The 26,038-nt window shown below is 38.5% G+C and overlaps 1 protein-coding gene across 2 annotated transcripts in view; it reads right to left on the bottom strand.

Annotated features, from left to right (window-relative positions):
* Nucleotides 1-26,038, bottom strand: part of MTRF1L (mitochondrial translation release factor 1 like) — a 636,968-nt gene that overhangs the window by 367,702 nt on the left and 243,228 nt on the right. For both annotated transcript variants that reach the window (XM_044090388.1, XM_044090456.1), the window contains exons 4-5: nucleotides 11,823-11,989; nucleotides 11,599-11,716 (exon numbers count right to left, since the gene is read on the bottom strand). In XM_044090388.1, coding sequence (XP_043946323.1) covers nucleotides 11,599-11,716; nucleotides 11,823-11,989 — 285 coding nt within the window. The remainder of the gene's footprint in view (nucleotides 1-11,598; nucleotides 11,717-11,822; nucleotides 11,990-26,038) is intronic.

The raw sequence follows: 26,038 nt of genomic DNA, 5'->3' as shown, positions 1-26,038 counted from the left end.
TAAATTTTTTCCATACTCAAAACTATATCTTAACTAGTGGACTCATATTACACAGCCAATTGGAAAATTTACTGGGAAATAATCACAGTCTTAATTATAAAACCAGACTTACAAAACAGATTTATTAAATAATCCTATGATACGGATTTTAAAAGATTGCTTCACTACTTATGTTACACCGCAGCACTCAACAAATTATATTTCTAATATCTTAACTTTTAGGAACTTTACATATAAACACCCTAGTTATAAAGAATGGATATTTTTGATATTTCCCATAACTTTTACACAGTATTATCATCTGATCCAAATAAGAACTTATTACTTAAACAAGATGATATCCAACAGGAAAGTTAAAATGTACAGTTGTGTACATTTACCATAAATGTAGATGTTTGAGTGTATTCACTGTTGCAGTCATTACATTTGGGGTAATCTGCTGGCAGGTTGCCCTCAGTCGGCCTGATTAACAAAGTCTTGGGTGCTGCGTCGGTTGCTGTCCCTTCTTCCATGACGTCAGGGGTATAAAACATGCAGCCGACGCCATTACATCAGTTTTTCTTGCCCCAGATGTCAGGTGCCCCCCAAATGGGGAGCAATATATATATATATATATATATATATATATATATACACACACACACACACACACATATATATATATATATATATATATATATATATGTGTGTGTGTGTATATGTAAATTTACACAAAAAATATATACCTCCAAACAAAAGCAAATACACCAGAAAGGCTTTTAAGCATAGTAGAAGAAAGTAGAGGTATAGTAAGAGAAAAACAGGGGGCTGGAGGGTGGGTAACCAGGACTGCAACAGTGAATACACTCGAACATCTACATTTATGGTAAGTGTACACAACTATACTATGTTCTTTGTGTTTCACTGTTGCAGTCATTACATATGGGTAGATTCCCAAAGCTGTGGTTGGGAGGATGGATTTATACAGCATTAGGACCAGCTATAAGGCCCTGTAGGACAGCAGTGGCAAAGCCAGCTCTGGATTTAGAGAAGAAAGGTAAATGGTAATGTTTGGTGAATGTATGAACTGAGCTCCAGGTAGCAGCTTCTAGGATGTCCCTGGTAGGAACACCTCTGAGAAAGGCTGTAGAAGTAGATGCAGCCTTGGTGGAATGAGATCTGATCCCCTGGGAGATAGTTTTTCCATGGTGCATATAGCAGAAACGAATACAATGGCTTATCCATTTGGAAATAATCTGCTTTGAAATAGCTTTTCCCTCTGCCCCTGCAGCAAATGCCACCAGTAATTGTTCAGATTTTCTTAGACATTTTGTCCTGTTTAAGTAAAATCTAAGTTGTCTGTGTACATCCAGTGAATGCAGGATCCGCTCCCCCTTGTTCTGTGGATTGGGAAAGAAAGTTGGCAAATGAATGGTCTGATTAAGAGCCACACTGGATACTACTTTATGCATGAAGGATGGATTGGTCCTCAGAGACACCCTGTCCGCATGAAAAAATAATGAAATGGCAGAGCCTGTAATTCAGAAATCCTTCCAGCTGAAGTGACTACTAAAAGGAAAGCTGTTTTCCAGGAGAGAAATTTTAAGTCTAAAGTAGCAGCTGGCTCGAAAGGAGGGAGAGTGAGTTTTTCCAATGCAAAATTGAGGTCCCAGGCAGGGGTAGGAGCTCTCCTGGGAGATCTTAAGTTTTTTGGCCCCTCTGAGGTACTGTTTTAGCAGAGGAAGAGAGAAGAGGGGAGGTTCTGTGTTGTAATGAGCTGAAATGGCAGAGGCATGGATTTTTATGGAAGAAAAGGACAGGCCCTTGTGAAGCATCTCATTTAAGTATTGTAAAATCAGAGGAATATTGGGCACTGCTGTGCTTATTCCTTGTGATTGGTTCCAGGCACAGAATCTTGTCCATTTGTCAGCATAAGATTTTCTAGTACTAGGCCTTCTCGCCTCCAAAATGACATCCATTGCAGGTTTGCTGAGGGATGCTAAGAGTGAAGGTGTGATACATCGCGCAGGAGTGGGTACCAGTGTTGGCGAGGTCAGTCTGGAGCAATCAAAATCATTTTTGGTTTGTCCCGTCTTACTTTTAGTAGACCTTTGGAGACCAGAGGCAGAGGGGGAAAAGCATAGACTGATAGGTTTTTCCAGCTGAATGATAGAGCATCCACTTTCCAAGCTTTTTTGTGATGAGTTCTTGTGCAGAATTTGCCCAACTGATAGTTCTGGGGTGAGGCAAAAAGATCTATGTCTGGACTCCCCCATTTGCGTGTCAACATGTTGAAAATCCGTGGTTCCAGTTTCCATTCGTGTGGGTCCATGAGATTTCTGCTTAGTTCGTCTGCCAGAGTATTCAGCTTTCCTGGCAGGAATTGAGCTTGTAGTTGTATTTGGTATGTCAAGGCCATGTTCCACAACGCCATGGCTAGTCTGCAGAGGGGGTAGGAATGTGTACCCCCCTGCTTGTTTATGTACCACATAACTGTGGTGTTGTCTGTCTTTATCATTAATTGTCCTGGATGAAGGTAGTCCTTGAAGGCTGTCAGTGCATTCTGTACAGTTAACATCTCTTTCTGATTGATATGAAGGTGCATTTGATTTGGGATCCATTTGCCCTGAATGCACTTCCCTGCCAGATGAGCCTCCCAAGCATAGTCTGATGCGTCTGTAGTTAGGGTTTGGACGGCAGGGGATGGAGTGAATGGCAGTCCCTTGTTTTGGTGGCAGGCCTCTGCCCACCATAGGAACTCTAGTTGCAGGCAAGGTATGATAGGAATCATTGTTTCCAGGCTGTGACAATGTTGACTCTAAACTTTTTAAATACCACTGAAGTTTCCTCATATGCAGTCTTGCATATGGAATTAGAAGAATGCAAGAGGCCATGAACCCCAAGGTTTGCAGAATTTGCCTTGCAGACAGCAGGGTTTTTGTGGCCACCTGTTTGAAGTAAGTCACCAATTGAATTTGCTTTTCTGGTGTAAGGTAAGCCATCTGGGCAGTTGTATTCAAGCTTGCACCCAGGAATGTAATTTTTTGAGAGGGTAGCAGTTGTGATTTATTTTCGTTTATGGTGTACCCTACAGAAGTTGGATCCCTTTTTACAAACACCAGATGCTGTAGAAGAATGTCCTTGTTTTCTGCCCGAATTAGACAATCGTCCAGGTATGGATATATCTGAATATTTCTTTGCCTGCAAAATGCAATTACTGGAGCCAGGCACTTTGTGAAGACACTGGGCGCAGTAGTTAAGCCAAAGGGCAGTGCAGAGAACTGGTAATGCAAGTAGCCTGCTTTGAAGCGGAGGTATCTCCTGCAAGATTCCCTGATTGGGATATGCAGGGTAAGCCTCAAGTCTAGAATTACCAACCAGACATCTTTGCCTAGCATAGGAAGTAGCTGTTGAAGAGTCAGCATCTTGAATTTTGGAATGTCCAGAAATGTGTTTAGAACAGATAAGTCCAGAATTGGACGCCATGATTTGTCTTTTCTGGGTACCAGGAAAAGCCTTGAATAGAAGCCTTGTCCCTTTTCCTCTTCTGGTACTGGTTGAATAGCCCCCATGTTCATGAGGGACAGAACTTGTTTCTGGGCCTCTGCCCACTGATTTGGGGGCAGGTCTGGCCATCCGTTTGGGATTGGCAACATGTGGAAATAAAATCTGTATCCCTGGGATACTATATTTAAAAACCATTTGTCCTGGGTTATCAGTTGCCAGTTTCGTGCATGAAGTGGCAGTTTTCCTCCCAAAGGGCGGCTAAAAGGTAAGCGCTTGGTGAGTGTAGAGGGAAGTCATTGAGACTGTTTACCATACGGAGGTGCCTTGTTGTTTCCAGATTTGGAGGTGGAGTCACCCCACTGTTTTGTTCTAAAAGTCCCTTGTGACTGAAACCTGGAGCCTTTGGAATGTTTGGGTTTGATTTGAGTGGCTCTCGAAGGGACTGGAAAGGACCAGTTCTTAGTAGGCCAGTGCCTACTAAATCTTGGAGGTTGCACTTGTAAGAAATATGTCACAGTTTGCATAGATTTAGCTTTATCTTCCATCTTTTTTAAAACTTCTTCAGCCTTATTACCAAAGAGACAGTCCTGTTGTAAAGGAGCCCCCAACAATTTTGCTTTAACATGATCAGGCAGAGTTTGCTCTTTGAGCCAAGCATGCCTTCTTAGCACAGACCCAGTTAAAGCAGCCCTGCAAGAGGCTTCCAAAGAATCAAAACCACATTGCAAAGTAGTTTTCCAACTTGTTGAATGCAATAAATCCTGTAAATCTTTATTTTCCACACAGTCAGAAATTATCATTTTCTGTTTAAGCAGTCCCATAATATTCTGTTGATATTTAAGCATATGAAATTGACAGTTTAAAGCCCTGATTGCCAAGATTGCCGAAGTGTAAACCTTCTTACCCCATCTATCCAGCACCCTGGAATCTCTATCAGAAGGGGTAGGATTTTTAGCAGTAGAGGCCTTAATGTCCTTGGGATTCTGAGAAATAGTTTCAGGATCTGCAATAGGATTTTTGAAACTGAATTTTTGGGAGTCAGGAACCCTGTAGTATCTGTCTGGCTTACAAGGAGCCGAAGGCAGAGAATCAGGAGTCATACTAGATTCTTGAAAATCATCATCAACAATGTCTAGAATAGGAGGTATAGCCAAAGGCCTATGCTGAGGAAGAAGAAAAAAATCCCCAAGTCTCTTTTTAGATTCAAAGAAATCCTGACTCTCCCAGTGGAAATGTTCCCTTAAGGTATGTAAAGTTTCCCCAAAGGAAAAATCCTCAGGGGGAGAAGCAGAAGGAATGGAATCATCTGCATCAGAGTCCTCATAATTAGGTATAGACAAATCCTGTTCATTAGAAGAGTCAGAGGAAATAGAATCCTGTTCACAAGATTCATAATCAATGTCTTGCCTAGGCCCTCTTAGAAGGAGGGGGTTGACTACCCCTGATCAGAGTAATTAAATCTTCAGCCATTTTAATAATTTGTTTTTTAGGCATAGGGGCCTGCACATGTGGCCCACACGTTGTTTTTTTAGACATAGATTTAGATTTTTGCCTTAATTTTGAAGATGTCATCGGTCTAATATACAAATCTGTAGGCCTGAAAACACCCTCAGAAGCCAGTGCCTGCACAGCGGCTCCAGACCCATCTAAGGTACAGACATCCACGGGTTCTATAATTGAAGCCTCTCGCGGCATACTGGACTCCAAATGGGTCTCAGTAGAGGCCTGCGAATCAGAAGTAGTGGGTATCAGGGGCTGCGAAAGTGCCTCAGTGAGTACCAGTGAACTGGCGACTGGCTTAGGAGAAGCATCGTTGTCAGTTTTGGACCTCGATGGTCTGTCTCTGTCTTTTTCCTTGCGATTTTTAGATATTCCAGTAGTCGGATTGCTAACAGACGACATTTCTGGATAATTAAATTGTGAGCCAAAATATTTAAAAGCAAAAATATACCGATGTTTAATAGTGCGTTGATTACATTTAGCACAAAACCGACAGCAAGGTACGTTGTGGTCAGGGCCTAGGCAAGGAATACAGTAAAAATGAAAGTCCTTATGAGGTAGTTGCTTCCCACAAGTAATGCTGTTATTAACATTTACTGACATCGGTAAGGAGCAAGAAAAAGTTTCCCCAATGGGGTACTTAGCTTTTTAGTTGAAGACTTCGGTTCTGAAACTCTAAAACAACAATTTCAGGAGTCGGACGACCGGCACTTGCAAACTGCTTCTGCTTCGGGCACCTCGCGGCAAGAAAGACTGATGTAATGGTGTCGGCTGAATGTTTTATACCCCTGACGACCTGACGTCATGGAAAAAGGGACAACAACAGATGCAGGACCCAAGACTTTGTTAATCAGGGTGACTGAGGGCAACCTGCCAGCAGATTACTCCAAATGTAATGACTGCAAAAGTGAAACACGAATAACATCTATACATTCACTCACACAAGAATTTGAATTTGAACTAGATAAACAATAGGAAACAAGCAGTCCTTTGGGAGAATAAACTATCCTCCCACCTACCAGTCTCCCTTGGAGTACATCAGGGCTCCATTCTCGGACCACTTCTATTCTCAGTGTTCGTCAACGACCTTTACTTAGCAATCCCTCAAGCTACTTGCATACAATATGCAGATGATTCCACGCTCATATGTTCTGCCAACTCCACATCTGAACTACAATCCCTAACTCAGGTAGTATTCAACTCAGTCGAGACATGGTTCCTAAAACGTTACCTCCTTTTGAATGCCAAAAAAAAACAAGCTATTACTCTTTACACCTAACAGCAAGTCCCCCCAATCAATTTCTCTATCAAATCAAATAATGGCACCATTATATCCCCAGACTCTACCACCAAACTATTAGGAGTCTTAATTGACAATAACCTTACATTTGATAATCACATCAATAACACTACAAAATCTGTAAATAGAAAATTGGGCTCCCTATATAGAATAAAACCATTCTTAACACCAACAGCCAGAGCTACTATTGCCCACTCCCATTTAATCTCCACTCTTCTCTATGCTTTCCCCATTTATACCAACCTAAAGAAAAGTAATCTCACTAAACTAACTAACTCCTATAATAATATTGCAAGGTTTGCCACTGGGAACCCATTTAGAACCCATCACTGTCTGAACTTAAAGCAACTTAACTGGCTTGAACTAAAAAACATTCTGATACACTCCCAACTTACCATTATTCATAGGATATTTTACCAGCCCAAGAACACACCGATACTAACCTTATTACCCCCTATGTAAACCTCAACTCCTTACGCTCCTCCACTGAACTACTGGCTAGCAATACCAAATCTAATAACATGGCAGGTGACTCCTTGTTTTCAAATACCACTGGAAAATTCTGGAACATGTTGCCATCAGATCTAACTGCACTTCCCTCCTTCCCACTCTTTAAACAAAGGCTGAAGCAACATCTTATAACTAACTGGTTATGCCCTTATTGTTACCCTGACTAATTGTCTGCATTATTTTTTGCCATGTTCCTATATCCTCCCTCCCCTTTACTTTTTCAAACACTACTTACCCCTTAGTAGCGTAAACTACTTTAAACTGTTTCCTAAAAATAGGAGATGAACTAACTGTGAACATATTTGTTAACAACCTCACATACATTACTGTAGGAGTATCTTAATCCGTTCAAAGTTCCTGTATTTCTTAGTTAGCTTATTTTACTGTAGCTAAGGCTCTCTACTGATTTCTAACAATTGTATTATTTTTATATTGGTGTAAATATTTCTCTTTGTATATCATATTGGTTCTTAGATAGTATTGACTTTGGAACTACTGTTCTCTCATGTACTGTTTGTCTTACACTTTCATGTTTCCTTTTTCTCACAAAATTGTACATTATAAACATTTAAATGTTACTGTGGAGCTTTTCTCCCCGGGCCTCTGCTGAAAATGGAAATATATCCAGTTGGACTAGTCTGGTTAACAAATGTAAAATAAAAAATAAATAAATAAAAAATATTTGGCTAGATATGCAAGCCTTCAGGGATTTCCTACTAAACAAACTCGATTTGATTTGATAAACTTGTGCAGACATCTCTCCCTCCCCATCCCTCAATACCTACAACTTCCCCTCACAATAACTCTCTCTTCTCTCTAAAAAACAGTCCCAACTAGCTACATTCTTAAACTCCTTTTCAAGCTCAAACCCTGCTCCCCCCTTCAGCTGACAACCTCCCATCTCCCTTCCTAAAACATGCTGCTACATCTATAGCATACCCAGTTTCCATCCTAATCAACCGCTCCATCACAGAATCTTTTGTTCCAACTGTCTGGAAAAAATTCTATACTGTACCTATACACAAAGGCGGTCATTCCTCAGAACTCTCTAACTTTCGACCAGTTGCTATACTCTCTCCCCTCTCTCAAATTCTTGAACACTATGTACACAAACAAATCACGGCCCATCTTTTAAATTGTAACCTCGTCACCCTTACCCAGCAAGGCTTTTGCCCATACCATAGCACCTCTACTGCTCTCATCTCTTTTACCATCACTCTCTCTCCAGCCAGAGATAACAAACTTATATCCTGCCTTTTCTTAGATCTTTCTAAAGCCTTTGAAACTGTCTCCCACTCTATTCTTCTCTCAAAACTTTCTCAACTTAACCTTTCCACTGTAATTATATATTGGTTTAGCAGCTACCTCTCTGATAGGTACCTATCTGTCAAATGGCTGTCTGCTCTCTCCTTTCTCCCATTCAAAACAGGTGTCCCACAAGGCTCCATCCTTGGACCCCTCCTCTTTAACATCTTTACCAATGAGCTCCATAAATCCTGCCCCCTTTCATCCTTCATACAGTATGCTGATGACTCCACCATAATATCCATAGCTGATAACCTAACTGACCTTCAAACCCTTACACAAACATCAAACCCTTACACAAACATCTTTCAACCTCACTGAAATCTGGCTAACAAGACACTAGCTTATACTTAACCCCAAAAAACTAAACCCCTACTCTTTCTCCCTAAATCACTCAACCATCTTAAATCTTCTTTCACCATCTCTTCTCTCAACTATACCCTTATACCTCCTGAAAATCAAACTAAGCTCCTTGGAGTAATCATAGATGACCAGTTGAAATTTGAACTTCACATTCACCACTGCATTAACAAAACCCATCAAAAGTTTGGTCTCCTTTACAGAAACAAAAAAATTCCTCACCTCTGAATCTAGAATAACACTAGCCAACACCTACCTCCTTCCAAATCTATTATATAGCTCACAAATCTTTACCAACATCCAGACTACTCTACTCTCCAAACTTGAATCCACCTATAACAAAGTGGCCAAATTTGTTGCTGGTTTGCCTGCCAAAACTCATCATTGTCTGGCCCTCAAGCCACTTAACTAACTTGAGCTTCATAACCACTTCAAACTTAACCAACTCCTTATTATACACTCCATTATCAATAAGCCATCATCCTGTCCAAGTATCTCCTCACTAGTCTCACTCATACCCCCTCCAGACCTCTTAGGAGTGCTGATCAATGCCTATTGCAAATTTATAAACCTAACAAATCTGTAGGACACAACTTATACAGCTACTCTCCTGCCATCCTATGGAACAAGCTTCCCTTGACCTTAAGAAGCATACCCCAGACGTATAAATTTAAGAAGTCACTCAAACAATACCTAATCCATCTCAGGGTATGCATCTGTAACCCCCCCGAACCTTGTCCTAAGCAGCCTTAGAAGGTAGGGTTCTATGGTTTATCTTTTTTCATGGCACACACTTATTACGTCCTTTTAATAAGTCATAGTATGTTTTTGATAGATATTAAGTCACCTCTGTTGCATAACTGTATCTAGATTTGTTTTACCTATATCCATATCTGTTTATATTTTTAATCAGTGTTATTGTTCCTCTAGTTAATTTAACCATCTCTGTATATACTTTCTAGTAGTGTTGTAGTTTATGTATTTGCAACTTTTCTCCTAGGGTCTCCACTGAAAATAGGCCATCTGGCTCAGCTGGACCAACTCGGTTAACAAATGTCAAATAAATAAATAAAATGTCTCCTACGGTAAGACAAAACACTTATATTATCTGGGATTGAATATACAACACAAATCTTCTCGCAAAGGTAAACTTTCCTATATTTATAGGATCATAACAGATGAAACTTATAGTTCTCCAGAAAGCTTTTGGAAATATTATTATTCAATTAACAACGAAATACCTAAAAAAACAAGATAAAATATATTTACTGGAATCAGCTGATAAAACAACATCCTCTCTTAAGTGGAAGTTATACACTTGGAGGTTTATGTATAGATCATTTTATACACCACAAATTATGAATAAAATCAATAAGAAAGACAACCTATGTAAGAGATATAAATCAGAGATAAATGTAGGATGGCCACATATATTTTATGATTGTTCAGAACTGAAAGTTTATTGGGAGAATATTAATAACTTGTTACAAGCATTGTTTACTAACTATTTTACGATACATAGATATATGGTTATTTTTAATACATCTATTCCTACATGTGTTAAAAAAATAAAGCTTCCTTTAATTTGGTCAATCCTAGCTGTAGCCAGAAACACCATTACTAGAAATTGGATTTCTGAATCTCCTCCATCTTTTACAGGAGATAAAATGGTATTACTGATCTCGGTCATTTAGAACTTCTAACTATAAAATCACGAACATCTAGGAAAACATACGCATATAACATGTGGGTTAGTTTACAGAATTTGTTAAAAAAAGAATAAATTGTTTCATGAAATATTAATATGTTTATTTATAAATGAATGTTTATAAAAGTGGATGTTCTTGTAAATACTTCAGTTATTTTATGTTATTTATTTACATATACTTTTATCAGTTGTATGTTAAAACTAATAAGATCATTTGTTTATATTTGAAAATCAATAAAATTGTTTTCAAAAAAAAAAGAGAGAGAATTAGCTGCTGCCAGTACATCAGTCTTGGACAGACTAGCCATCTGTGACCATCACAGCCATCCTCATCCCCCACAACCTTATTTCACTACTGGAATTTACTTCTCCAGCCAGTCAAACCCTTTGTCCCCATAGGGATCCAGTAACTATTTCAAACCACTCCAGGAACAAATGGATATAACATTTTTCTCGTCTCCTGGATCACCTGGCACATTCAGAGATTGAGTCTGTCTCACTCAGTTGAAATTATTGTTTAAGAATGATGCAATGTGAGCAGAAATGAGAAAAAAGATACCAGCTGGCTTGATCTACAGCTTCATCTTCAAAAAGGATATTTCATTTTTCTGCCGTTATTCTTTTTAAGCTAAATTTGCTTATTTCTGAATTACTTATTGGGATTTTATTAGCAAGTTTCCAGCTTATATCTGTTAAATTGTTTTAAAGTTGCTCACAACTGTTTGACAACTTGGCTGATTTAAATTTTTATTTTCAACTCTTATAGCACCTCGGCGTTCGTCAAAATCTACTGCCAATCATTAGCGGACCAGGGTTCCGCTGTGGCGACCCCTAACCAGGAAAAGCCGAAAGACAACAACAACATAGCTCTTGACTTGCAACTCTCAGATCTATGGGGTCTTGCTGGATAGTTGACTGTATAATAATTTACACGTGTTGAGACTGTAGGTTTTGTGGATTCATATCCTGCATAACAATTACTGTACATCTGAAACGTATAACATTCACTTAAACATACAAAACCTTTTTTAAACAAGCATAAAATAGTATTTGCAGCCTGCTCTCTGACTTCTGAAGTCACACTGTAAAATAGGAGGCTGTAACCAAAGTCACAAAAATTACCAAAACATACATTTTATATAAAACAGGACAAAAGATAACTTAACTTTTACAAAGAGTATACCAAAAATTAAGCGATATGCATTTTCCATGGCAGAATTTCTCTAACAAAATCAGCAGTATTACTTTCTTGCAATTACTTTACTAATAATGGCTTCTGTTCTCAGAAGAAATAGCCAGAGGCAGCACATGGTTAACCCTGTCCAGTCACCACACCATTCTTGTATAACTGATAAAACCTCTGAAAGAATACATGTGTTGTGCAGCAGTAGAAAGTAACATTCTTCTCAATATGAAGAAGTGGAAATACCTGTAGGAATATGCACAATCCGTACTGCACTGTCTGTGGTATTTACATGCTGGCCACCAGCACCACTTGCTCGTTTAGTTTCAATTCTTAAATCTTTGGGATTGATGGTTAAGTCAATCTGTATTAAAACAAAAGTGACACAGAACCATCACTTAAAGTGGGATACTAAGACAGCAGTGTCAATTAAGAGTTAAAATATGTTGCAGGATTTAAAAGAAACTTGCCTCACTTGGCTGAGGCAGTATGGCAACAGTCATGGTGCTGGTATGGATGCGACCCTGCTTCTCTGTTTTGGGAACTCTCTGAACTCTGTGAACACCGCCTTCATATTTCAAATGTTTGTAAACTTCATGCTGACCACTGATGCTTGCAGCTGCATGTCTTAACCCACCTAAAAAGTAAAAAAAAAAAGATATAACAAATGGAATTACACATTCTCTATTATATATAAATTATGCAGTGTTTGCATGATTAAAAAAATTCTAGAAAGTGGGGAGATCATTGGATACAGGCAACAGTGTTGGATCAAACAGTTTAGTCATTAATGGCATGCAAGAACTCTGCAACCAAAGTGAAGTTAAACCAAACCTCCAAATTTAGCATCCAAGTGTTTGGTAATACTTCCTGATTTGCTGACACTAAAATGGTACGGCTATAGAAAGCATCAATTATATGAAATTGTTTGTTTATTTTACAATGACTTCTTCCCAGAATGCACGTTAGCTTTACTATACTAAAATACTTGCAGTTCAGAAAGCAGCCATCTTTAACAGTGAACAATTAGGAACAACTACTGGACAACATTAAAACAGTGAATGAAACTTCCAAGATGGTTGTACACTAAGTAGCAGCTTGATTCTAGCTCTCCCAGCGTGAAAACAGAAACTCAGCAAAGAAGGCCAGTAGATTTGTGTTTATGGGTACATTTCAGTAACTTACTAGTACGTGCACTGCCTGGATGACAGGAATAAAGAAATACAGAAGACCTGGAAAAAGATCAGCTACAAAATGTGAGACGAACTCTGACTGGGGAAAGTTCAGCAGCTGTTCAGCAAAAAGCAATACAACCTTCAGACATGACTTCCAATAACCTACAGGAAGATATAAGACAACTGCATACAGACCTGGTTAAAATAAACAAAGCACTGATAAGAGTATATCAACACAAACAAGAAAAGGCTGGAAAAAAATGGAAGAAGCTTTAAACAGATATTTAGATGAGATGATGAAGCTGCAAAAATCAGAAGACGAAATGAAGAAAAGGTTGGCTGAATATGTCTGCTCAGGAAGAGATGTTTCAAAAAAATAATAGAATTAGAGGACAGAACACTCAGGGAAAAGCTAAGATTTTCAGCTATACCAAAGAAGCTGGAAGGAAAAGACTGCATTCATTTTATGAAAGCACAAACAAGCAAGTGGACTGGTATTCCACAGCAAGAGTTGTTAGTTGAAAGGGCACATTGTATGTATGCTCCGAACCTAGCTATAAGAAAGCAACCTAGACCTTCAATAGTAAAGATGCAATCCTACCAGCAGAAGGAGATGAGTCTGACAAAACTGAGGCAGAAGGACAAAATACTAAAAGTGGGAGACAGCAGAGTGTTTGCGGAGAATGATTACTCCTTGTACACCAGGCAGAAGAGGAGTAAATTCATTCCACTATTAAGGGAATGTCAAGATGCAGGTGTGAGATTTAAACTGATGTATCCAGCTGTCTTTAAAGTATTCTTTCCTGGAGGGATGAAATCATTTTTTGATGAAGTGCATGCCAAGGAGGAAATACAAACGTTTGTCCAACAAAAAGTGAGCTGTGAAACAGAAGGAGATTCTGCTTCTTGTTCTTCTGTTAATAAAGACCACAGAGAGACTGTACCTGTGTAACCTTTTTCAGTATTTCAACAGAAAATGTTGGAGAGAAGGAAGGGAGCTTGAGAGTTGACTGAAGAGCAGACACTACATTGGAAATGAAGCAAACACAGGATCTGGGAGATGGAGAACAGTAATAAGAACATTAATAAAAACAGTAAGTTAATGTGGGATTGCAATGCAATAATTATATTTGCAATTGTGATCTGTGAAACAGGTGCTGACTTTGGGGGAACATGGGTGAAATTCTTGGCTAGGCATATAAGGGCCTTCAGCCCGATAGTCTAGTATTGTCCTACGAACCTATGAAATACGACAGAACAATAAAATCTGTAAATACTGTACATAACGTATATGCCCTACTTCATGTCATTAATGTTCAGAAAAATGATTTGGGGACAGGAAAAGAGGGGAAAAAGCTAACTGTAAGTAAAGAAAACATTTTCTTTTCTTAATAGTACTGTATTTGTGGTGTATAGTTGTCTTTGCATGTTATTTTTAAGTATAATGGAGAATGTAAACAGATGCTGCTGTTTTTCTTTTTCTCTACTCTTCTTTCTTTCTTCTTGCACAGCTTTGAGAACTACAGACAATGCAATGTAAAAAAGAGCCTGGTTAAAAAGGCATGACAAAGTTAAATTTAATTTGCTTTTTCTTATTCATGCATGGAAAAATGACTGGATTAAGGACCTTAGACTGATTAGTTTTAAGAGACAGTGAGTAAATGAAAATGAATACTGAATATTATGAGTATTTTTTTCTAGCAAATGCATGTATACTTTAAGTTTGCAGCTGGCCTTCATGTTTCCATGGAAACAATCTGATAAAGACAAACTGGCTGTTTAGTTCTCATGTCTCCATGGAAACAATCTGATAAAGAGAAAATGGAGACAGTCTGGTGGAAGGGAATTGACTGAGGGGAAAAAAGAAGAGACAAATTGGCTAGAACATTATTTTCTCTGAAAGTAATCAGGATTTCCCCAGCTGTGAGATCGTTAAAGATAATACAAAACCTAAGCACACCAAGTCAAGTTCTCCCAATTTTTTTAAATGTAATGGGGATACTAATAAAAACAGGTGCTTTTTTTTCTTATTCTCCCTTCTCTCTTTTTCTTTGTTCAGTTTTAAGAAATGCAGGGACTGCAATGTAAACAAAAAAAGGGGGGGGCGAGGAAAGGTCGGGTTAGAGTACGACAAAAGAAAAATCGGTGTGCCTTTCACATGCTTTGCATAGGGAAATAACTGGGTTAAGACCCTAGGGGTTATCCAGTACCAAGTTTATTACAAAGCGTGTAAATGAAAAAGAATATGTATTATTATAGGGCTTTTTTCTGGTAAAGAAAATACCCTTAGCAGTTTTGTGTCTGCTTTGCACATCACTAGAAGACAATTTGATAAAGAGAAATGGCCTGGAGAAAGTGTTTACTGAAACCACTCAGGTGTTTTCTCAGCTGGGAGAGCTATAAAGACAGACAAAATCAAATACCACTTACTAATAAGCACAGGTGCATCTTAGCATGACTAACCTTTCTTTTTGGTTAACTCCATCCTGTCTGTGTGGCTATCACCTTAGAACTTTTGTTATTAGGAAGCAAAAACTTAAAATATTTGAAGATGTACATAGCTTTGTGTGTTTTATTATTAAGTTAATGGGTTTTATGGAATTTTTTTGGGGGGTTGTTCATTCTGTGGGGGCTGTCAAAAAAAATAAAAAAGGTTATCTAAGATGTGACATAGGCTCAAATGGATATGGCAAGAAACAACTGTATAAAGGACCAACCTGCTGATATTCACGCAACATAAAAGCTGGAACTAGACATTTAACAAAAAAGCCGTTATACATAAAACATGGAAATAACTACATAAGAAAACAATGTTTTCTGTAATGTCTTTCAATCTGAATGGTCTTACAGATAAATATAAAAAAAGAAAGAGTATTGAACTATATTAAAAATGTAGAGTGCAAACAGCTATGCTACAGGAGACACACCTGGAAAGAACTGAACATGTGAATTTGATAAAGAAAGGTTTTCAGGATGGTTATTCAGCGGAATATCTGGGGTAAAAGAAAACAGGAGTACTTACATTAATTGCAAGAGGGGCTCCAATAGTGATAGAAGAAGAAAAAAAAAGGAAAAAAGATAATAATGGAAGATATACTGTACTAAAGGGCTTCTGGCAAGGGAGGAGGATTACACTGGCATGCATTTATATTCCATTTAAAACTGCTATAATGGAGATTAAGAAAGTTCTGGGATAAATAATCAGCTTTCAGCAAGGAATATTACTTAAAGGTGGAGACTGGAATTTGGTTTGCAACAGTGAAGATGTGTCTGGGGGCCTAGATGGGAAAATATAAGAAAGGAGGATAGATTTTTAAAGATATTTATGAAAATGTTTGGCATGGAAGATGTGAATTCAGTACTAAGAGTTTGGAGGGAATTTGCATATTATTCTCCAAGATACAAAAACTGGGCTAGACTAGAAAGAATTTATATCTCACAAGAACAGGTGCATTTAACTGAAGGTTTTGAGACACACTCAATAACTATTTCAGATCATGTGGCCAACAATAACTAAAATAAAAATGCAAGTTAGACACAAAAATGAGACACTGGTGCTTTCCCACCCATTGACTGAAGAGAGAGGAATTTAGGGAATGGGTTTTGGAATTAATTCAGGCGCTAAAAGAGATGACGGAAATTTCTTCTGAAACTATAGCTAGGGAGTGGGATAAAATTAAAGTGTAGTTTAAAACTAGGGTATAAATAAATGAAATGGAGATATGGTTAAGAAGTAACAAGAATTATTTATTTAGTGGGACTAACAAATGTTAAAGTATTGCAAAATGAGGAATCTCTCAGAAGAAAAGAAGCAACTGTAGAATGTTAAACAGAAAATAAGGGATTACCTTGATAATATACACAAGTTTAGAAAGATTGCTGTTAAGCAAAGGTTTTTTGATAATTCTAGAGCACAAAAACTTTTAGCACATCGACTCAGGCAACAGAAAGTGGAAAGGGCTGTCACCAAGCTTAGGGAGCCTATATCAAGGAAGACAACAAGCGATCCTGTAGAAGTATTAGAAATATTTTGGAAATTTTATGAAAGTTTGTATAAAGCAGAGAAATATGGAAATCAAGAAAATTTATAAATGGAAATGTTTATGGAATAATTAAATACGCAAAGGTTATAGGTAGAGGAGGATCAATTACTAACAGGATAGGAATAGATGAGATAAAAATGGCTTTGTATAACCAATCTACAGGAAAGTCCCCAGAAATAGATGGAATTCCTGTGGAAGTTTGGAAGCTAGGAGGGGGAAAAAATGATAAATATCTTGAAGGTTTTGTTTAACAGTATTTTAAGGGGAGGAGAAGTACCAGCATCCTCGAAGAAGGCAGTGGTAACGGTAATATCTAAGCATGGTAAAGATCCATCGCATCCAGCTTCATAAAGGCGCATTTCAATACTAAATCATGATTATAAAGTGTTTGTGTCTATAATAGCTAAAAGAATGGCAAAAGTGATACCAAAATTGACAGATATGGATCAGTGTGGTTTTGTGAAGGGGAGGCAAACATTTGACAATATTAACAGAACACTAATGATCCAGAGGGAAGCAGAATCTTGATGCTGAGAAAACATTTGGCAGAGCAGACTGGAATTTCATGAACTGGGCAAAGGAAGTATTTGCTTTCCCTGATACAATTATAAGGTTGGTTAGGAGTATATATGAGGGATCGGAGGTGAAAATTAAAGTAGGTAGGGTCTTCTCTTATAAATTCTTGAGTAGAGGAACCAGGCAGGGTTGTCTGCTTTCCGCTTTGTTGTTTGCATTATATTTAGAGCCACTGGCAAAGAAAATAAGGAACTCAGAAATTCAAGGATATAATTAGTATGGTCATCAGGAAAAGCTGGCTCTCTTTGCAGATGATATTATTTTATACATGACAAAAACTGAAAGGGGCATTGCAGTGTTGTGGAACATTTTAAGACAGTTTCAAATCTTGTCAGGGTACAAATTTAATGAAGTTAAAACAAAGGCAATAGCTGTAAATGATGTACTCTCACACAAATCGGTCAAGCAATAGCCATATTTATGGTCACACAATAAAATTAAGTACTTAGGAGTATGGATTACAAATGACTCTGTTGTGGCAGCTATATGGATACCAAGATACAAGCAATTAAAATGTTTTAGTCCCTTTAGTCTTATACACAGGTCAGACATATTTTTGTCAACCAGAGGAGAAGTTGTGGATAGCAATTAAAAAAGAGTTGAGGGGATTTTATCTGGGAAGGGAAGACAGCAAGAGTTAAGTGGGATAAGCTGATTATTCCAATAAAACAAGGCGGACAAGGATTACCCAATTTGAGCGGGTATTTTAGAGCTACACAGTTAAGGCTCTTATACAAAGCACAAGCAGAAAATTATAATTCAAAGTGGAAAGGAATGATGATGATACAGGGGGAAGTTCAAGAAATGGAGAGAGATTGGGATTTTGGATGGAGGCTCTTAAGGAGAGCAACAAAAATCATACAGAATATTACATTCATAAACTAGCTGGAGTATTCTAAGAACTAAACCAGCATGAGAATGGAGAAAAGAGATTCTGCCGATAGGGATGACTATGGTTAGGGATACAAATAGGAAGAGGGGGCTGTAATTTATTGGAGAAAACTGGCAGAGGAACCAAAGTATTGCCAGCAAATAACTAGAAAGGGAAAGGTAATAGAATGAGAAAAGGCCAAGAATTTATTTGGACTGCAGGTTAGAGACTGCCTTCCCGATCAAGGATTGATATCAAAGTACAGGCAAAGAGAAAGAAATAGGGGAGTACTACATGAAAGACAAGGACGGCTAGAGTTTTTATCAGAATCTAGAAGAACAGCTGCCATTTAAAAAGGGATAATTAGTACAGCATATAAAACATTTCATGATAATTATAAGAATCAATCAGAGGAGCATCAAAAGGATTGGGAAGAGAGAGTGGATAAGGAATTCATAGAGAGACAATGGGGGATATAAGTATATTTCCCAAATATACAATAAAGTCTAGAATATTTAGGATCTTTGCCTGGAAGGGTTTACAACAGTATTTTTCTACCCCAAATAGACTCCAAAGATCTTTCCTCAGGTGGTTTATCAAATGCTGGATGTGTGATGAGCATGAAGAAGGTAGCTGGGAACATCTTTTGGGAGTGTAATGAGCTGCTAACAGATTTTTAGGGATTCCCTGTGGACCACTTTGTTGGTGATGCTAGGTGATCGGATTGGAATGCCTAGAGAGATGATTTTTTTGCGCTATGATACATAATTGGAATTGCCTATACATACATGAGTCTAATTATGATGGCTGCCCAAAAAAAAGCAGTTACTAGAAAATGGAAATCAAGGTCTAGACCAACTTTACTAGATGTAGTTTGAATATAAAACAACTGGAATTGGAATATTTAGAAAAGAGAAGGAGCAAACTACATGGGGGGAGGATGGCCTAATGGTTAAGGTGTTTGCCTTACAAATTCAAGGTGCAGGGGTCGAGTCTCACAAGGGATAATTGGCTAGGCTTAAAATGGCTCACAAGGGCAGTTAGCCTAGTACTAATCTATGAACCTACAGGAAAAATGGGGATTGTGTGAATAATACCTACAGATAAGGAACAAGGTTTAAGTGGTAGGATTTGAATAAGCCATATAATGCTAAAGTGACAATGACTGAATAGATTATAAGTAATGCATAATGTTTCAACTACAATTGTTTCAATGGAGTATGTTTTGCAGCTAAAGTTGTGTTAATGTTGTTTGTTTTCCATTTACATAGCTGTAAGATTGCCTGTGTCATGTGTGATAATTTAATAAAGATGTTTATTGAAAAAAAAAAAACATTACAACAGTGAAAAAGAGAAAGTCTATTAAAATGGAGAATACTAAAAAGCAGATTTTTTTTTAGGTGGCAAGCCACTTTGTGTCCTCTCACCTCTATATATTAACTATTCTTACTCCAAAATCAATCATCCTGGAGAGGATGGGCAAATCATTCCAAAGGCTATGAAAATCAAATTTATAACAACTGCAGGCTTCTAGTAATCGGCTTTGATTTTGTCCAGTTAAAAGTTCAACATTTGTATCACTGAGCAGTTTTTGGCATAGAGGGGTACATTTGGTAGCACACCATTGAGTTTACCCAAATCTATCCAGCATTTTAATAGTTTACAGCGCATTGGAATGTAATTGCAGTCAAGCTCATTCACAGTCACTTTATTTAATCAAAGTCATTGTAAGGATTTATTATTTTATATTTTTAACAGCATTCAAAGGAGTAACAATATTTAGGATGAAGAATTTTTAACAATGTACATACATATATATTTTATATACATTTTTTATTTTTATTTAACAGTTTCCAAAGAGCATTTAATATTAATTGCAAGTGTTGTTTAATCAAGCATTCTTTGCACAAAGAACCCTGTAGGGACAAAATCCATGATTCACAATTAATTAGGTATATTGCATAATTGGTGTGATGAAACAATTTAATGGTAATAAGGGTAATGTGCTTTTAGTATAAAAGCTTGTTCTTTTTCAATTCAGTTACACTTGAAAAAGCCTGGTATGACCAGGCGAAAGCGCTTGTGATTAAATCAGTTTTTTTTTCCTTGTTGTTCGTTGGAATAAAAGTCTTAATTTTTGAACTGTTTGCAGAGCCTTTGTACGGAGTTTAAAGTCTAACTGAATTTGAAGGTTGGTTCAATCGGAACAGTACTCACATCAGCAGTATTGTGAGTTAGTTTGCAGTGTGCTCGTCACCGGACTTCTTTGATCCTTCTCCGGTGGTTTTCTAAGTAACGGTGGTTCTCTCTACATTATTTGTATCACTGACCTTCTGAAGGAAAATCTTCTGTCATTCTATTTTCATTGCCATATGAATTAGACCAGCCTTACCAATAATCAACGATTTATGTATTTCCAGAGACTGCCTTAGTACATTTTTCAATGTCTCCTTTCAATTGCTAGTCACAAGTTCCTCTGTGGGCTTTTTTACTTTTAGGTAATGATAAAAAGTCACCAAATTTTGTTTTAAAACCAATGTAACTGTCTTAGCTGCAGGTACTTTTTCTTTCAATGTACCCAAGTTTTTTGTCATTCATATCAGAGCCATGCACTACTCTGTGGCTAAGTAATGTACAATGATGGAATTTGCTGCTATGGATCATACAACTTGTCAGATGCTGCAAAAAAATTCCAAAATAAAATAATGTGACATTTCCAAAGAATACAAAAAGATGAGTAAAATGACTTTAGAATCAGGTACAAATACAAAATAAAAAGCCATCTACATTATGCTTCCTTTGCAAGGGATGCTCTAAAGGTTGATTAAAAGGTAAGAAAAGCACTCCTGGACTAAACAGACTTGGCATAGCCACTTTAGTAAACAAAACACAAATAAAACAAAAAAAAAAACAAATAGATTACTCAGTTGATTTTACACCAACAAAAGTAAGAAAAGGAAGAGGGGACACTGGCTTTGCAGTGTAGAGGTTTTGGCCATAATTACATACCAGAGTATCCAAGTACAAATAGTGGCCAAGGTGCTGCAAAAGCCAGTCAAGGTGGATGAGACTGAGCAGTCAATACCAGCTTACTAGGAGGTGGATGGTGATAGAGTCCTATGACAGCAGCCATATGAAGGAAGGCCTACATGTGAAGGTATTGCACTAGAGACTTTCAGGGGTGAGCCACCCCCCCCCTCAAAGGAATGCACAGTAATTTAGTTGCACGAAAATAGATGCACAGAATGGTATACCTGCAATGGCCTAGCATAAAGCACAACAAGCAATGCAACCCACTTTCCAGCAAACAATCAGGAGGGTCAGGAATACCCCCAAAAAACTCCAGCAACCTCCAGTGGACAACAGCTAAAATCACTGGTGTTTGCCACACTCTTCTTCCAGAATACTCAGATACAAAGGGAAAAAATGGAATGGTAGCAATGGTTGGATAACTTTTATGGTGAGCACAACAATTAAAATAAACAAAAATGGAAAAGGGGCATTATCTTGCTTGGAAGGGAGAGGGGGTTCAAAGACCACTGTGGTATACTAACTATGGGTTCTGTAGTGAACCAACAAAGAATAATTTAAGTGACGATCATTGGTCCCACAACCAGAAAGACTGATTAGTTGATGGATGCGAAATGTGTACTAAATATTGATTTTCATCAAGCTGACAAATTATTTTAATGAAATTATACAGATTCTGACAGAAATGAAGGCCAACACTGTCCATCTTGATTATCCTTGACATGTAAGTTTGGTTCTGAATATTGGAACTGACTCAGCCGTTACTACAGCCTTTGAGAACCAAAAACTGTTGAGCTTAAGTACTACCCAGAATGCTCCGCTCCAATTTACCTTACATCAAATTTGCAGATAGAAGATGACAGAAAGTATAATCCTAGTAACACCTTTAGAGAGACCATATCTGGTGTCATATATATAAAAAAATGTACAACTAGGGCCATAACTCACTCTACCAAGAGGTCTGAATGGAAGGGGGATGGAAGGTGGGGAGTCAAGGAAAAATGAAGATGGACAACACATATGGAATGTTATGGTAAATACATAACTTCTTTATCTGATGATGTCAATCTTCATTTAATCCTTGACATATGGGACAGGATCTCCAGCTACTGTACATCTTTGGAGGACTCATGAAAGGAAATTCCTGAGCACCATAGCTCCAAATGACGCTCTTCCACTAGAGACCAAATCCAATTTGTAACGTGTAATAAAGGTATATGGAGTAGCCTATGTCGCTGCTGCACAAATATCATCCATGGAAGCCTTAGAATGAAAAACTGCTGAAGTAGCTATGGCTCTAGTAGAGTGTGCCCTAACAGGCCCAGGTAATTCAAATTGCCTCTTACTGTATATGAAGGATATACGACATTTTAACCATAAAGATAAGGTAACCTTGAAGACCGGATTACTCATTCTGGTATTCAAAAAAGAAACAAATGGTCAGATTTTCTTATATTTTTTGTTCTATGAAGATAGAACCGCAATTGTCTATGAACATCTAATAAATGTAAACATTTTTCACTTTTGTTTGAAAAATTGGGGAAGAATACTGGTAAATTGATTGTCTGATTGATATTCATTTCTAACACTACTTTTGGTAAAAAAGGAAGGGTTCGTTCTCAAGGAAACCCTGTCTTTGTGAAATATCAAATATGGTGGTTTGCAAGATAAGGCTTGAATTTCTAAAATTCTTCTAGCAGAAATAATCGCTACCAGCAAATTTTTTTGAACATTAGCCCACTAGGCCAACTCAGCTGTAAAATATAGTTTTAATTTAAGAAAGAAATGGAGGAGATCACTCACTGTCAAACTCTGAGAGCTTCTCAACAAAGGAGATAAGACTTGGTTCCTCCCTGCTTGTTGATGTACCAAACTACCGCCATATTGTCTGTTTGAATCTCAACTATATGCAAGTTGGCCTCCAAGGGGGACCAAAGTGCCTTGGACAGTATTGTCCAGATAATGCCCCCCACCCCATCTGAAAGGCATCTGTGGTCCCTATGGCTTGGGGTTGACATGGGACAAGACATGGGAATAGAACTCTTTTGAATGAATCCACCAAGCTAAATCTTCCTTGAATCGGTTGATCAAAATCTGATCTGACACTGGTTGATACAGTATAGACCACTGAGGTGGTAGAAGCCACAGTAGAATTCTCATGTGAAATTTTACTAGGGGAGCCAACGATATGGTTGCCACCACTGAATGTAAGGCTTTTAAGACTAGTTGTGTGGCTAATCTCGTTTCTGATCATTTTTTGCACCTGAGCCTTGATCTTTTGCAATCTTAGATAAGGTAGGGAGGCTATGCAAGTACTGGTATTTAGAACTGCTCCTAAGAACTCTAAAGTTTATGTTGGCATCAGTTGTGATTTTTCATAACTTACAGTAATCCCCAGGTTGGAGTAGGTCTGGAGAACATAGTCTCTTGCTTGTTCTAGAAGACGCCTGGTGGAAGCGGTAATGAGCCAGCAGTCTAAGTACAGAAACACCCTGAATTCCTTCCAATCTCAAGTGAGCAGCTGCTACTACCATGCATTTGATGAACACCCTGGGGGCTGTGGTGAGACCACAGCGCAGAGCTCTGAACTGATAATGATGGGCTCCCAGCCAGAAGCAGAGAAATCTCCTGGAGCGCTTGTCTATTTTTATGTGGTAATATGCATAGTATAGTTGTGTACACCTACCATAAATGTAGATGTTCGAGTGTCTTCACTGTTGCAGTCATGACTGTAGGGTTCTCCCCTGCCGGCAGGCAGCCCTCGGTCGGCCAGAATCCCAAAGTCTGGGTCCGGCGTCGGCTGTTTAGCCATGCTCCCTGACGTCAGAGCACCAGGAGTACAAAGCTGACAGCCGACGCCATCTTCTCCAGTTTTTCTTGCCCCAGATGTCAGGAGTCCCAAAATGAAAAAGGTCCCAAAACCTTTGCAAATACACCTCAGAAGAATGGTGAAAAGTAAAAATAAGAGGGGACAGGAGGGAGGGAAACCCAGACTGCAACAGTGAACACACTCGAACATCTACATTTATGGTAGGTGTACACAACTGTACTATGTTCATCGTGTTTCACTGTTGCAGTCATGACTGCAGGGTAGAATCCCAAAGCTGAAAGAAAGGGAGGTGGTCATAAAGAAGAAGGGGCGGATAAAAGGCCCTGCAAGACTGCAGAGGCAAAGCCTGCCCTAGACTTAGAGTAGAGTGGTAAATTGTAATGCTTAGAAAAAGTATGCACTGAACTCCAAGTTGCAGCTTCCAAAATGTCTTTGGAAGGAATTCCCCTGAGGAAGGCCGCAGAAGTGGCAGCAGCTCTGGTGGAATGTGTCCGTATATTCCCTGGGATTTGCTTTCCATGGTGTGAATAACAAAATGTGATTCCATGAGCAATCCATTTATTAATGGTCTGTTTTGAAATGGCTTTACCTTGGGAACTTGAAGCATAAGAAAAGTACAGTTTTGTACCTACCATAAATGTAGATGTTCGAAGATCCACATTGCTGCAGTCCTTACTTATGGGTAGTCCGCTGTCCTCGGTCGGCCCGAATACCAAAGTATTAGGCTGACGTCGGTCATGGGCGCCTAGATCTGACATCAGAGCGTCAGGGTATAAAGGCGCATGACCGACGTCATATCCTCAGTCTTTTCTTGCCCCAGATGTCAGAAGGCCAAACAAGAAAGGCCACAGCCAAAAACAGAATACCTCCCAAAAACAAGCCCAACAACAACCATCACCTAAAGCATAGCACCATGTCAAACTACAGTGGGGAAGGAGGGAGGGTAATTGGACTGCAGCAATGTGGATCTTGAACATCTACATTTATGGTAGGTACAAAACTGTACTATGTTCTTCATCTCACATTGCTGCAGTCCTTACTTATGGGTAGAATCCCAAAGCAACGGGAAAGGGAGGTTGGTAAAAATCATAGAGCATTAGGGGCTGCTAAAATGCCCTGTAAAATTGCAGTGGCAAATCCAGCCCTAGACTTAGAATAAAGAGGAAGGTGGTAATGTTTAGAAAAAGTATGCACTGAACTCCAAGTAGCTGCCTTCAAAATGTCTTTGTAGCTACCCCTTAGAAAGGCCGTAGAAGTAGCAGTAGCCCTAGTGGAATGAGGCCTGATTCCAGCAGGAATCTCCTTACCATGATGGGAATAACAGAAAGAAATACAAAACCCAATCCATTTAGAAATAGTTTGTTTTGAAACAGGTTTACCCTGTGAACCCAAAGCAAAAGAAACAAACAACTGCTGAGACTGTCTGAACTCCTTGGTTCTGCTCAAATAATAACGAACTGTCTGTGAATCTCCAAAGTATGCAAAATTTTCTCCCTTTATTTTGGGGTTTGCATAAAAAGTAGGCAAATGAATAGTTTTGGTTTAAGGCCACACTAGAAACCACTTTAGGCATAAAGGAAGGATTAGTGCAAAGATACCTATCCTTATGAAAAATCAGGAAAGGCTCCACTGCCATGAGGGCCTGTAATTCAGAAACCCTTCTTGCAGAGGTAATGGCCAACAAAAAAGCAGTTTTCCATGACAAATACTTTAACTCGGCAGTAGCTGCAGGCTCAAAAGGTTGTAGAGTAAGTTTTTCCAACACAAAATTGAGATCCCAAGCAGGAGTAGGAGCTCTACGTGGGGGTCTTAAATTCTTTGCCCCTCTAAGAAATTGCTTAAACAAAGGATGAGAGAATAAAGGAGGGTCACAATCATAGTGAGCAGAAATGGCTGCAGCATGGACCTTTATCGAGGAGAAAGACAAACCCTTGTCCAATAACTCAGTAAGGTATTGAAGAGCAACACTTAAATCAGGTTTGGAGACATCAAAGTCCTTTCCTTTGCTCCAAATAAAAAAATCTCCTCCATTTATCAGAGTAAACTTTCCTGGTACTAGGCCTCCTGGCCTCCAAAATAACATTCAAAACTTGTTGTGGAAGCTGAGACCCTCCAGAGTCTAAAACAGAATATGCCAGGCTGTTAGATGCAGAGACTGAAT

Source organism: Protopterus annectens, chromosome 1.part0 (assembly GCF_019279795.1).
Source record: "Protopterus annectens isolate FY-2018-M chromosome 1.part0, PAN1.0, whole genome shotgun sequence".
In the NCBI taxonomy this organism is placed as follows: domain Eukaryota; kingdom Metazoa; phylum Chordata; order Ceratodontiformes; family Protopteridae; genus Protopterus; species Protopterus annectens.
The sequence above is the reverse complement of the archived record's forward strand: the minus strand, read 5'-3'. Positions and strand labels throughout refer to the sequence as shown.